This window comes from Neovison vison, chromosome 1 (assembly GCF_020171115.1).
Source record: "Neovison vison isolate M4711 chromosome 1, ASM_NN_V1, whole genome shotgun sequence".
NCBI lineage: Eukaryota > Metazoa > Chordata > Mammalia > Carnivora > Mustelidae > Neogale > Neogale vison.
In genome coordinates, this window is record NC_058091.1 from 170,757,605 (window position 1) to 170,772,050 (window position 14,446).

Below are 14,446 nucleotides of genomic sequence, written 5' to 3' on the forward strand. Positions count from 1 at the left end.
TCCAAGAAGCAAAGCAAAGCCAAGAACAAGTTGGAGTGCAGACATCAGGACTCAGCCCACCATCGCTGGCTTGAAGATGGACAAGGGGGCTCCTGAGAGAGGAATGCAGGCAGTCTCCAGAAGCTAGGGAAGAACGCCCAATAAAACAGGACAGAGGGACGCCTGGGTGGCTCAGTTGGTTAAGCAGCTGCCTTCGGCTCAGGTCATGATCCCAGCGTCCTGGGATCGAGTCCCACATCGGGCTCCTTGCTCGGCAGGGAGCCTGCTTCTCCCTCTGCCTCTGCCTGCCTCTCTGTCTGCCTGTGCTCGCTCTCTCTCCCTCTCTCTCTGACAAATAAATAAATAAAATCTTTAAAAAAATAAAAAAAATAAAATAAAATAAAACAGGACAGAGAACTCACTGAAAGGAAACACAGGCCTGCCAACATCTTGATTTTAAAGCTGTTGAAACAGACTTCTGACCCATGGAGCTCTAGAAAGATAAATCTGTGTTGCTTTAAGCCACTAAGTCTGTGGGAAAATGGCATTAAAGCAGCAGTAGAAAACCAACACGTGGCCTAATTCATGAGGTAATTTTCCAGAAGTTAGTACCTCCAAACAACTTAGAACAATGGAGTAAGCACTCAATAAATGGTTAACATCCTCCTCAAAGATGTAATAAAGATATGAATAATTCTACAAGATGGCATCAACAACAAAGCAATGACCTACACGAAACCATCTTTAAAGGACTTGACTTTCTGCGTAAGTTTCTAGAGATGATCAATTCCAAGACTATGACAGGTATTCCTAAAATGACTGCCTGAAGGAGGAGCAGCAAACTAAAATGTGTAAGCGGTCTTCGCAGGTAACATCAACAGGGCAAACCAGCTAGCTGGGCCAGATGGGAGGTGGCCCCACTGGAAGGGGCAGATCTGAGCCCAGCTCAGTGACACCAATGAAAATGCAATGTGGCGACTTCAAATTTTCAAGAAGCCAGAAATCTACACGTTATTCTATGAAATTTCTTTTTAAATGTTGGGAACCAATTCCCAATGAAACATGGACAGACCCACGCCTAATTTTCAGGCCAAACTACTCACGTTGGTCAATCACACAGGGGCCAGAGCCCCTTGGCTTCATACCCCTTGGGCATTTAGTGAACATATGTGAAGCATGAAAAGGTAAGCTGCATTGAATCCTTTTTTTTTTTTCTTTTTGGCTCTCTCACCACCTCACCTCATAAAAAGTATCTTTTGCAGTATTGGTACCCCACCAAAGTCTAAGAAAGTATGAATTAAATGAAATTCTGATCATGTTAAACAGAAAGACAACTTGGAATTGTATTCAAATCCAGTTTTATTAAAATTATTTGGCAATGTTAGTGGCAGTACAAGGTCTTTGACTAGGATCCTGGACACATTAGACGTGAATTTGTGTTTTTGGTTTGGCCTGGATTTAGGGGCACAGGGACTTTCCTAAAATCTTCTGGCCTCCCTTTCATTACCAAACGGCAAAGTGCCTTGAGTTTCTGTCTACCATATCCTGCTACTTCATGGACAGGAATTTGTCAAGTAAGAATGAAAAAATAAAATCCATAGATTCAAAAAATTCTCTGCAAATATTAAGAACATACAAAGAATACAAAAGACACCTACATTTAGTCCTCCAAGGAACAAGGCAAGCATCTGATGTCTGTGGTTTCTGGTTTTTATTTATTGCTAATTATAATTCAGAGACCAAAGTGTTTCCAAAAGCTGTAAAAACCTTCATTGAATTGATGATAGTCATTGACATCCCTCCCCAGTATGGTTCCACTGAATTCAGAGGATAAAACCAGGAGAGCACTTGCATTGGCCTTTAAAATTACGAGCCTGTTTTGTCTTTAATGGGGTTTTTCTTCTGCAGTAGCTTGGGGCACTATCTGCTCGCTCAGTGCTTGACAATTAGCATCTGCCTTGCAGGAGATCTAAGTATTGGCTTCGTAAAGTGTATTACTGGACAGCAGCTGCTGGAGGCGTCCCTGTCCAGGGTAAAACTTTTAGCAGACCTTAAGCTTAAAACCTTAGAGGAAGTGGTACTCCTTAGTTGTTCTCCAGGGATCCCGAAGCTGTCTGCAAGAGACAAAGAAAGTTGTGTCAGAATCTTTACATGAGAACTTTCAGCCCGTTCCTAAGGAGTCCTTGCTTTTTTAGAGATATGAAAACCTGGCTTTGGCAGGGAAACCCTGGTGTTTTGTTCCTGTGATAAGACTATCTCTTGGATATCGGAATGCAGACAATGAGGCTGGGCAATCACCTGAGAAAATTCTGTTCTCGCTTCCCTTTGAGGCAGTACTTTAAGATTTGTTTAGGATCGTTTTTCAAGATTTGTTTAGGATCAGAATTGGTTTTCAAACATTCTCTATTTCTGGACAGTCTCTTATGAATTTGAAACTGCTTCCCTGAATGGCCAAAGTATTTCGGCAGCAGGTGAAGACTGGCCATACCAGACCACTGTTGGCGGCCTGATTATTTTTAGGAGGAAACATGCGGGGAACAAATTACCAGAGTGTCCTCTCACTGGTTTGTGGTCTACACAGTATCACTACTCCAAGAAAAAGCAACTTGGCAATCAAAACGGGTGTGTGTTTGCATCATCAGAATAGGGCCTTGACTTTGGGAAAGCTAACTATGGGAGTGATTTGTGTTGTCCTAGTTCACAGGCAGGCCTGTGATCATTAAGTCACAGCAGGAGCAGTTAACATCAAATAATAGTTTTTATTCTTATTTCTCTAAGAAATGAGAAAACATTTTCTTCAGGAATGAGCATACATTTTTAAGTTCCTCCATGCGTAACTCTTTGCATAGAATTTACGTTGTTAAAGAAAATATAAATGGAAAAAAAAAAGAATATATAAATGGAAAATATCCTCTCCCAAGTTAAAGAAAAAGAATTAGGATACGAGGACCCTCTCCCCCATGTTAAGGTCCATCCCACTCTTCATTTCAACAATACTTAACCACGAGACATTCGAATAGTATCTGGAACAAAAAAAAGCTATGTGTACAGTGTCACGTCACTGACCCACAAAGCACTTAATCCTAGGAGAGAGAACTTCTACTTACAAATGGAGTCCTGATTCCAAATTTGCTGTGGAATGTCATGGTGACTTTGTTTTTATGTCCTGTTCTTTGATCAAAGGCATGGCACGTATCGAACGGTGGACTGTACAAGTGAAGGCTCACAGCAGGTTCCGTGTGGCTAATGTTCTCGACTCGATGTAAGCCAATGGAATCTACACAAGACCCCAGAAGGAGAAGCGGATAAAGGAGCTTAGACGACTAACAGGTGCCGATAAAAGTTTTGTTAACCACCTGAGTGCATAAATCAATGTGCTACAGACAGCAGTTACTTCAAAGGGACTTTCCAGTTAAAGACCATAAGTGCTGTGCCCTCTACTCTCTCCTGAAGGAAACCCCCCTACAATTGTTATTAGAACAATTTTCAAAGGGCATCAGTCCACCAAGACCAAAATACCACCACCACCAATGGGGAAAGAGCCAACATCAATAGAAGTTTAAGAGCCTGAAAGTAGATGAACCACTTGGCCAAGGACAGAAAGCTAATCCTGAGCTATCTGTGGGAAGAGCCAAAAATTAACCTGACCACTATCTTGATATTACATCTTTATCTGTGTACAACAGCTCAGGGACTGGCAACACAGGTGCCTCTGGAAATGGGGATGAAGATGGGGTGAAAAATCCAGGAACTGGTTCAAGGCCTATTCAGGAACTGGTTAAAAGCTCAAATCCCTTTTACTACTTCTTTCCCTCATTTCCCTCGAGTATACGTCTGAGATCTATACTCTAGATAAAGAGCTGAATACATGAACTCAGGACTGGAAGATACCAGGTAAAAAACAAGTGACTTTAACAGGTGATCATTTACCTACTGAATGGTAAGATCCCTGCTTTCTTCCCCACTTAGCTGCCAGAAAGCCGCCAGACAGGATTCCTCCCTGCCCCCTACCAGACAAGAGATGGGAAGCACCTTCTCAGGGAATCTGATCGGCTCCAGAACAAAGCTTTTCAAGATGTCTCCATCAGTTGTTCCTCAAGGAGAAAGGTCTGCCTTATTACTCTAAAGGGAGTCTAGTTGACACACACCACCCATGTTAACTTTTTTTTTGTCCTCAGTTTTCAAGTATTAGCATACAGCCAAGGCCACCAGACAACTGAGCAAGGCTAGTAGTAGCACCACGCCCCCTCAAAATACAGACCCCTGAATCAGACACTGCTCAGGAGAAGACTTAAAAAAAAAAAAGCAACTTTATGATTAATATCCTCAGAGATGAGAAAACAGGCTCCTTGTTAAAGGAGCTCTCAGAAAATAGAAAGGAATATCTGAGAAATAAAAACCTGAATAGAAAGGCTTAAAGAAAAACAGAGCAAGCTGGAAAAGACTCCAAGAACAAAGGGACAAAAACAGAAAACGGGAAAGAAAAAAAAATCAGATGATTAGTTCAGAAGGTTTCATATCTGAGCAATGAGAGGTTCAGAAACAGAACCAAAACACCAAACCCCCACAAAACCCCAAAGAAATAACTTGAGAATATTTTCTTGAATAGAAGGATGCAGATTTCCAGAATGAAAGGACCCACAGACTACCCAACACAATGAATGAACGTCATCAATCAAGAGAGAGGACTGTAATACTGGAGATAGGAAAAGGTACCAAAAGGTTAACTGACATTCCAAAGTTTCTAGAAAGAAAACAAAATTTCACAGAAACAATCAAGAAACAGAATGGCAATGAAAAGTCAAGGGATTACCTTCATAGCTTGGAGAGAAGATCCTAGGTCCTAATTCCACATCCAGCTAACTTGTCAACCATGTTAAGAGGATGGAATAGACATTTTTAGATACACGAGGTCTCAAAACATACTTTCCATGAACCCTTTCTCATAGAGCTAATGAAGATATCCTTCACCAAAATAAAAGCATGAGCCAAGAATGAAGCAGACAAGAGATCAGGAAAAAAAGGGGATCAGCAATGGGAGGGAGCAAAGGGAAAGCCTGCACGGTGGGAGGGGACCTCAAGAATGAGGTCCAGGTGAGCCCTGGGTGAGAGACTGACCAATTCACACTCAAGCTAAGGGCCCTGGAGGAGAGGAAGGAAGGGGCGGGGAAGGGATGGAGGGAAGAAAGGGAAGGGAAGGAGGGAAGACCAAATACTCAAAAACATGTTGAGAAAAAATTTCTAGTTAGGAGAGAGTTTGAGGAATAATCAAGGAAGGAATTGTGTTAATTAATGTAGTCAAGGGAGGCACCAAATTCTGATTTATGTTTCATGATCTGGCTCCGTGAGCTCACGCGAGACAACGGCAAAGCCTAGAATGCGAAGACTGTAGTTCTATCCCAGCTCTAGTTAGACCACCTTCCAACCACTCACAACTTCTGGGATCTTTAGACATTTTCCTCATTTCCCCAAATGGGACGCAATTCTCAAAGGCAGACTCTTTGGTTCTATAGCTCACTGCTCCTAACAGACTGGTTTAGGCACAATTCTGAACCCAGGTTCCACATTCTGAAGAGATGGCCGCCCTTATATAAACTGGTTGTTTCTCCAATTGCAAGCTGCACAATCCTGCAGGCATAGACCCCACATAGCCACCATCCTTTAGAGAAGCCCCTGAAACTCCTGCCTGATACCTAGTGTTAATAATCCCAGCATCCATCCATCCATCCATTCCTACATCCTACCTTCTCTCCATCCATCCATCCACCTACCCATCCATCCTTCCATCCATCCAGTCACACATCCACCCATCTTTGCCTCCTTTCTTTTATGCCTATGGTGTACCATCTCTCACAAAAACCTTGGGACCTTTCTTGGAGATACTTATGGATGCCAGTTTGGTCCAGGCATGTCTACCATTTGCCTTTACATTATTTAATTTGATCTCCTTGCCCCAATTTCCCTTTTCCTCCACCCTATGTTGCACACCACTATGGAATCCATCAAGATACTCCCAATAAAATTCTGTTGACTTAAGCCAGCTCTTACTTTCAGCTGGTTTTGGAGGCCCAGGCCCTTATCTCACTCTACTCTCTTACCACTCCTGTCCAGGCCCATTCTCCCTTCTTCTCTCTAGTGAGACCATTTCATAACTTTTCATTCTTTGCAGAGATTGTGCCTTCCCTTCCCACACGCTCTTCCCTGTACTTGAAACATCATTCCCAGCATTCAGTATCCATCTGTACTCCTCCTGCATCTGTAAAGATCAAAGGCTGAACTTTGAGACTTTTGATCTTATGGGCTACTAGTCTACAAAAATATTTAGTTTATCCCCTGCTGCCCCCCGCCCCCTCCATATTTTACCGACTGGCAAAATTTCCCATAGAAATCAGAATTTCCCACTTTGACGGAAAATAATTTGAACCATGTGGCTGGAACTGAGTAGCCATCACTAACCCCCTTGGACAGTGTGGCCTGCATACACCAGTACCCCACAGCCTTACTCCTGTATTGCACCTGCTTGGCTCCTGGAGGTTTTGCACTGAAGACCCTTGAATAAAGCTTACCTCCTCTTTAAGACCTAATCTAGTTTCATATAGACTCTAGGACTTTAGCTGAAATCCTTTCTGGCCTTATTGGGCAACAAAGTTTTTCTAGGAAATTTGGTGTGCCTTATATATACAGCAACCCTCAAATAAAATTTAGCTTCCTGCCACATAAGAAATGGACACCTCTGTGCTTTGTGAATGGGGGAGGAACTTCCCATACTATCTGACCTTTGTAATTGGCTTATATTCTTTTCTTAAGATTTATTAGTTTGGCAGAGAAAGAGAGTGTGTGTATGCACAAGCCGGAGAAGCAGGGAGGGAGATGGAAAAGCAGGCTCCCCACTGAGCTGAGATCCTGATGTAAGGCTCAATCTCCGGACCCTGAGATCATGACCTGAGCTGAAGGCAGACACAAAACTGACTGAGCCATGCAGGCACCCCAGTAGCTTACATTCTTAAACTAATGAATAAACTGAGGCCAAGTATCACAACTAATACGGGACTTTAAGATACAACAGTAAAGTTGCATAGCCAGGAAAAAAGTCTCTATGGTATTTTATTTTACATCAGTGGGATGGCATTCCACTTAAGAGTATGAGCTTGGGAATCAAATGGCTTGAGTTCAAATGCTGCCCGGCACACAAAAGCTGACTGATCTCAGACGAGTTATTTATTGTTCCTATATGTTGGCAATCTCATCCATAAATGGGAATCAAAAATGATCTCCCGTCATTTTTAGCAGGCTTTGTGGAAAGTTACTATCCTCTTTAGAAATACAGATGTTAACCACAGACTCTTCTGAAATGCATCTGGCTCTCCCAGATGGCATTTAGGAGGAAGAACGAATTCTTGGTAGGAGATCTATAAATCATTACTAAATAATGCGCTTTGTCAAGATTCCCTTGAGAACATGTTTTTAGGGTATGCTATATGCATATTATAAAAACAGGGACAAGCCAGCATTCCTAATCATTTCCAGAACATTTTCTAACACAAAGACTAGTACTTCCAACCTGGCTTCACTCCCTAAGAATCACCTTTTTGGGTGCCTGGCTGGCTTAGTTGGTAGAGCATGAGACTCTTGACCTCTGGGTTGTGGGGTTCAAGCCCCATAAAATCTTAAAAAGAAGAAGAAGAAGAAGAAGAAGAAGAAGAAGAAGAAGAAGAAGAAGAAGAAGAATCTACTTTTGTACATTCATATTCAATGCTAACTGTCCTCAGACTTGGCAGGAAATAACTTGTCAGCGGGTGCCAATCTATAGGCTCCAGCTGTACTTTTGAGTAAGTGATCCTAATTCAGATGCAAAGCTTTAAAAAACAAACAAACCAACAAAACTACTGCTGGGGCACCTGGGTGGCTCAGTGAGTTAAAGCCTCCGCCTTCAGCTCAGGTCATGATCATGATCCCAGGGTTCTGGGATCAAGCCCCTATCGGGCTCTCTGCTCAGTGGGGAGCCTGCTTCCCACCCCCCTCTCTGTCTCTCTGCCTGTTTGTGATCTCTGTCAAATAAATAAATAAAATCTTAAAACAAAACAACCTACTGCTTTTAGATCATTTTCTAAGTATCTGGAACCATGACTCCATGAACCCAATTCTGCAGTGTTTCAGAAGGGAGCTGAAGGCTTTTCCAACCCTTGCTCTTTGAAAAAGGTAATCGGTTGTTACCATTGATGTAGGCACACTGGTTTTCTCTCAAGATTCTTTCAGACTTCTTGATCATCTCGTTGGATTTCTTGTCAGGCCAGGCAAATAAGGTCTCCTTCAGGTTTCCCTGCAGCATCTTCAGAAAGCAGTGGGAGTCCGTGTGATCATGGATACTGCTACACATAGACAAGAAAACAATGGAACTCAGTGGAGAGTCCAGCACGCTGGGCCACCTAACACTCTGCCCAGAGCTTACCGCTGCAGCATACTGTCAAGAGCACAGGTCACAAACCATTTCAGTTGGCTTTGCAAATATCATCAATTTGTAATTAACAGCGCTCAGGACAACATATAACATACTAGGTCTTCCATATCAGTGCATATATGCAGGGCAATTTGGATGTATAACCGAAGTACAGAACACTGTTTTTAAAAAGTGGGTTTGTAATACTACTTTGATAACAGAAACACAAAACCAGCCACCTTTTATCTTCTGCAAGACACAGCTTTCAAGAACTCAATTAAGCTGAGCCACAACTCAATTATGAAACTTCAGAGAAATTGGAGAAAGGATAAAGATAATCATCTCTCATAATTGCATCACACTGGTAAGATCACTTAACATAGAGTGTTCCCCCCCCCCCCACAGCCCGATTCCACCCCAGGCCTTTTCTATTATCTTCTCCCTTTGGGGGACAAAAGGCATGTGTATGGGTATTAACACTCAGAGATTTCACTGCAATCATGCCAATATTTTGTAGATTCAGAGCCACCTGTGATTAGTTCCCAACAATAGAGGGAGAAAGAAAGTATCGTGCATCTGCAGAAAGCATTTATTCATGGAAACTCAGAGTAATAAAAGGATGAACCTGTATGTTATTAGCCGTTATCTTCTATGTTGAATGCATAAAACCATAAGAACTCATCTCCTAAATCCATAAAGGTTAGTCCTTTTTTTTTTTTTTTTAAAGATTTTATTTATTTATTTGAGAGCGCAGGAGAAAGCACGAGAGGGGAGAAGGTCAGAGGGAGAAGCAGACTCCCCATGGAACTTGAAGCCCAATGCGGGACTCGATCTGGAGAGTGCGGGATCATGACCTGAGCTGAAGGAAGTCGCTTAACCAACTGAGCCACCCAGGTGCCCAAGCCCAGTCCTACTCTTGAAATAATCTGCTTTCAAAAAATATGGAAAGGATGAATGCAAACAAGGCCATTCCCTATGAGAAAAGTCCTCTATAGACCTAACTCCCCCCAAATCTCATCAATGCAAGGTCTCCTCTCTCCCATAAAAAATGGGTCTGCAAGTATTGTTTTTACCATTCTCAAAGGCCCAAGAAGGATCTGTTTACGGAGTTAACAATACTCACAAGTGTATAAACTAAGGACAAATTAAGAAACCAAGTTTCAAAGAATTGGTGTTAATTTAAGCCGCCTAGTCCTCTACATAGAAAAGCTAAAAAGAATGAAAAAGGTTAAAGACAGTAAACAATTAACTTGAAGTAGCAAGAGATTCTCTGAATTTGTGAATTGCTTTTCTAGGTCCAAATGTGGACACTGGGTCTTTGCTCCCGCAATTGTTTACGGACTTCAAAGCACCACCAAGGTCAAGTTTTAGCAAAATTCCATATAAATTTAACTCCACAGAAGACACAGAGAGAGATATTAAGTTAAACTGGTTACTTACCTCCTTTGATTTACAACTCATTTGGGGGGCTAGTTTTGATATACGTGGTATATGCGTAAACCCCTTCTGTTAATTCCCAGGAGAATTTTTGTGGGGACATTTTGAACAAACAACTGTTAAGGTGAGATTTCTTAATGCTCCCAAACTTGTGGCCATTCTGGCACTGTCCTTTTCTTGGGCTGGAACAGGTGATCTACTAAGGATTTGCAAATGACTAGCTGTATTACCTGCCATGTCCTTCACCCCAGCATAGAATCATTAGATTGAATTTTCCATTTCCTTCATCCACAAGATTTCGAGTATACCTGAAAGGAAGATATTCAGAAGTTTGAATCTGGTCGATGAAATGTGCATTGGGAAAAAGAAGTACGTCACAAAGTATGGCTCACTGACTTAAGGTTAACATTTCTACCTCTACACGACTTATAGATGTAGTTCTACCATTAGAAAAATACAGGACAAATGAAAACAAGTCATTTTTCCACAGTTCACTTTGGACATTTTTGTAGTTTGTATTACTATGTTTGTAACTGCTCTGTTTTAACTCATCACACCAAAAAGGTAAAAGGAAAAAAAAAAAAAGCAAATTCCTTAATTTTCCTCCTGACAGCCTCAAACCAATAAAAACAGTATGTTTCTTTCCTTTTTTTTTTTTTTTAAGATTTTATTTATTTATTTGACAGACGGAGATCACAAGCAGGCAGAGAAGCAGGCATAGAGAGAGGAGGAAGCAGGCTCCCTGCTGAGCAGAGAGCCCAATGCGGGGCTCGATCCCAGGACTCTGAGATCATGACCTGAGCCGAAGGCAGTGGCTTAACAGCCCACTGAGCCACCCAGGCGCCCCAAAACAGTAAGTTTCTTAAAGAAGTATTTACAAGGTGCATTTACTAGGCAAGAATGTTGCTATTGTCTTTTTCCCCCTCCTCCCTGTAGCTAAACCAGAACGTTAGAAACAAGGTTTCATTAAATAGCTGTTTCTGGAATTCTCCTTACTTTCTGTCCTAGCCTAGACACAAACCACATTCAAAAGCACTCATAATGAAAATTCCTCCACAAATAGGGTGGGGACTGACTTAAGTACACAACAAATGAAATTCCATAAGGAAGTAAGTAACACTCTAAAACCTTTTCCAGGAGAAATCAGTAATTGGCCACAAAAAAATCCCAGATATAAACTACCACAAGCACACCATCAGAAAAACAAAACAAACAAACCACTTCTAAAGTTTCTCTTGGTTAAAGAGGTATACCATCCACACCAACTAATTAGCCAAGTCTGATAATTATGACATTCACTTAGGTTTTGTGTTTTTTTTTTCCACTTAGATTTTTTTAAGACAAGGAATCTTTATCCCATAGTTGGGGGAGTGTTTGATCACAGGATCATCTGTTCATGTACGTCCTGAATGCCCATTCCTCCCCTTTCCTCCCCAAGCAGGAGGCCAGGTGCTGGCCGGGCAGGGTCAGCAAGGGAGAGTAGATTAGTAAAATGCTTTTTAGATGTCAGTCATCCTTATTGGGTAGCCCTTGATGACCTAGCAAGGGGCTGTGCACACAGCCTTTAATTCTCAATAAACTCCGCTTTGGTGTCAGGATACTCATTCTCCCTCTACCAGTCTCGGGATCACCTCCACCATTGCCTCTCTGGGGCTATTTCCAGAGAATTTGCCATCTGCCTCACACTAGAACATATTCCATTTTGGTTTTTCTTTCTTCCAAGACTTTATATTTGTTTATTTACTTGTCAGAGAGAAAGAGAGAGAGAGAGAAAGAGAGAGAGAGAGCGCGCCCGAGCTCACTCGCACAAGCAGAGTGGCAGGCAGAGGCAGAGACAGAAGCAGGCTCCCCACTGAGCAAGGAACACGATGTAGGACTCGATCCCAGGACCCCGGGATCACAACTCGAGCCAAAGACAGCGGCTTAACCAACTGAGCCACCCAGGTGTCCCCCGTCTTGCTTTTTCTGCACTGGTTTTCCCAAGGTCAGAGATCAGAATCCTTCGCAGTGCTGGGACATCTATTCTGTGCGGAAAAAAAAATTCTACCAAAGTGATTTGTGCTCTCCTACATCTTTCCCTCCACGCTGCCCCAAGTGCCCACCCAGGACTCCATCATCTTCCTTAGTTGCACCTCTGGATACCTGTGCAATAGATCAACACGAATGTCTGCATTTCAGCTGATCCTTAGCCTGTTAGTCAAGAGGAATTCAAAGCCCCTGGAAATGCCCTTGTTCTAAAGATTAAGAGCCCAAGCCTACTGCCGTTGGTGAATTTCACTTGGTCAGTATCTAGACTTAGAGCAAACTACCATGACACCAGGGATCTGCGGAAAGGTTAGTGGTCCTTTAGAGTGAGGCCTCGGAATAATGATGCAAATTTGAATCTCGGAGCTACCTGATCTAAGTCTGACCCAGTGCAGGTGCTCCAACCTTTTTATTGCCTACCTTCCTCATCTGTAAAACAGGGATTGTACCTATCTCACAGAGCTGTCATGAGATAAATGAGTTAATACACCAGGAAAGTGACGGGAAGGGGACCTGTGCCAGAGTAAGACCTCATTTAGAGCTCACGGCAAAATTAGAAAGTGGACTCTTGTAGCCTTATTGGCAGCCACAGAAAGATAGGAGCCAAAGGAATTTCCTGGAGCCACTTCCAAGTGCAAAATGGGATCTTAAGCAAGCTTCGCTTTATATCAAATCCTAAAGTGCAGAAAAAACAGCCGCTGCCTACATACTACCTATGTTTAGGTAAGGTAACTAAAAGGAACTGCTCCCAAGGAAAACAATCTCGGTTGATTCTTATCTTTCAGGTATTTTCCTCTGCCCATCCTCAGCCCAACTACAAAGGCTGAATCGCTAGCAGCCCTTGGGAAAGAAACCCTCACCATTCAGGGCGGGGGGTGGGGAGGTGGGGGTGGGATCAGGTTTTATTTCTGGCGCTGGAGGATTGGTAGAGATTCATTTTTATTTATATCACCAAGCCAGAGCTGCAAAGGACCATCTCACTCTAGCACAAGTGGGAAGCAGGGGTCTTTACAATTTACACTCCAGAGCCTCAGAACTAAGAACAGGAGAGGGCGTATTGCTTGGGGGCTCAAAGGGAAGCAGTCCTTGCATTCACAACCCTGATAGTGGGTTGAAAATAACCCCGCAGTCCGGCAAGTTAAATGGGTTTGGGAGGTGCAGCAGGAGCTGAAAAACAGCAGCACACAACCCCACGACGCTCTTTTATAGTGGCAAGAACGCCTGCTGGCAGGTGCCCGGCTCCGGGCGGCCAACTGATGGAGAACTGGCTCGGGGGAATGTGTCCTCCACCTTCACCCCCTTTCTCGGGATGGCTGATGGAGTTCTCTCCGGGGAGTGCGCTCCATCTGTCCCCCAGGGACGGCGGGCCGCGTAGAGCCTGAGCGCTGGGGGCCACCGGGGTTTCCCAGCACCGCTACGCCTGGGGCACACGCCCCAGCGGGAAGGAAGAGCAGAGGTTCGGAAGCGTCCAGGTGGACCGGCGAGAAGAGAACAAAACAGTCGGCAGCCGTGCGGTGGCCTCCGCATCCGGGCAGCCCCGCGGCTGGAGGGCGAGAAGGCGCAGCACTGGGGTGCTGGCGAGGCGGGCTGGCGGCGGGCTCAGGGCAGCCCCCTCCTCCCCCACTGCCGGCTCCTGCTCCGACTCGCAGCCGGCGCCGCCCGGCTTCCGAGACCCGCGCCCCAGCTCCCGCGGCCAAGGTTAGGGCGCGCGCACCTGTACTGGTCGAACTTGGCGTACGCTGCCCACTCGGCGGGGTCGCTCTCGTAGGCTTCCATGACGGCCTGCACCTCCTCCACGTTGACCTCCTCGCCGGCGAAGAGCTGGTGCAGGAGGCGGATCAGATCCTCCAGGCTCCGCGGCTTGAGCACCTCGGTCTGCTCCATCCCTCGCAGAGCTGGCGGCGCGCGCGGCTTTCAGCGGGCTGCGTGCGGTGCGGGAGCTGAGCGCAGGGGAGCTGGGGGCGAGGGAGCTTAGCGGCGGGCTGGACAGCTGCACGCACACACACACACACACAACCCCCAAACGCGAGTGTCCGAGACTAAGGAACTCCCCGACCCCGCAGCAGGGCAGAGGATCCGGGCTCGCGAAGGAAAGCACCGCGCACCCGAACCAGGACCTAGTCTGCTGGGTTCGGCGGCCCGGGCCCTTTTTAAGCTCTCGGAGTCGGCGGGACTGTACCAACGGCCCTAGGAGGGTGGGGAGAGGCGGGGAGCGACGCGGGGACCGTGGCGGGGGCGGCGGGAGCGTGCGGACAAGGTCCACGCGCGCCGCCCGGAACCCCCAGCCCGCGGCACCACGGCGCTCCCGGGGGCCTCTGGCTCCGCATCCCCGCCTGCTCGGTGGGCTGCGCGCGGTCCTCCGCCCGCTTCGGCGCGGCGCATTGTGTCCGCCCATCCCGGCCCCTCCGCCCGCGCCCCCCGCCCCCCGCCCCCGGCCGCCGCGCTGCGCCACGCGAGGGCGTAGACCGAAGGGGGTCAGGGGTAGGCTGGGGGGTTGGGGGACGCTGACGAGCGGGGAAGGGGACCCACCTTTCCAAACAGGGCTGAGGAATTGTGAATTGCTGCGAA

At 45.4% G+C, this 14,446-nt stretch overlaps 1 protein-coding gene across 1 annotated transcript; it reads right to left on the reverse strand.

Annotated features, from left to right (window-relative positions):
• Window positions 1–1,320: 1,320 nt before the first annotated feature.
• CDO1 (cysteine dioxygenase type 1) lies at window positions 1,321–14,001 on the reverse strand. The gene is made up of 5 exons (XM_044263185.1): window positions 13,593–14,001; window positions 10,084–10,161; window positions 8,194–8,348; window positions 3,087–3,256; window positions 1,321–2,093 (listed from the first exon to the last, which is right to left on the reverse strand). Exons 1-5 carry the CDS (start codon window positions 13,760–13,762, stop codon window positions 2,064–2,066), a joined length of 603 nt encoding a protein of 200 aa, XP_044119120.1. The 5' UTR covers window positions 13,763–14,001; the 3' UTR covers window positions 1,321–2,063.
• Window positions 14,002–14,446: the final 445 nt, after the last annotated feature.

What these genes read in the sequence shown, in the direction of transcription:
- CDO1 (XM_044263185.1), bottom strand. Translation starts at nt 13,762, where the DNA reads ATGGAGCAGACCGAGGTGCTCAAGCCGCGGAGCCTGGAGGATCTGATC. An exon ending in GCCAAGTTCGACCAGTACAG is followed by an intron (nt 10,162 to 13,592) that starts GTGCGCGCGCCC and finishes TCTTCCTTTCAG; the next exon opens with GTATACTCGAAATCTTGTGG. An exon ending in CCAGTGTGCCTACATCAATG is followed by an intron (nt 3,257 to 8,193) that starts GTAACAACCGAT and finishes GGTCTTGTGTAG; the next exon opens with ATTCCATTGGCTTACATCGA.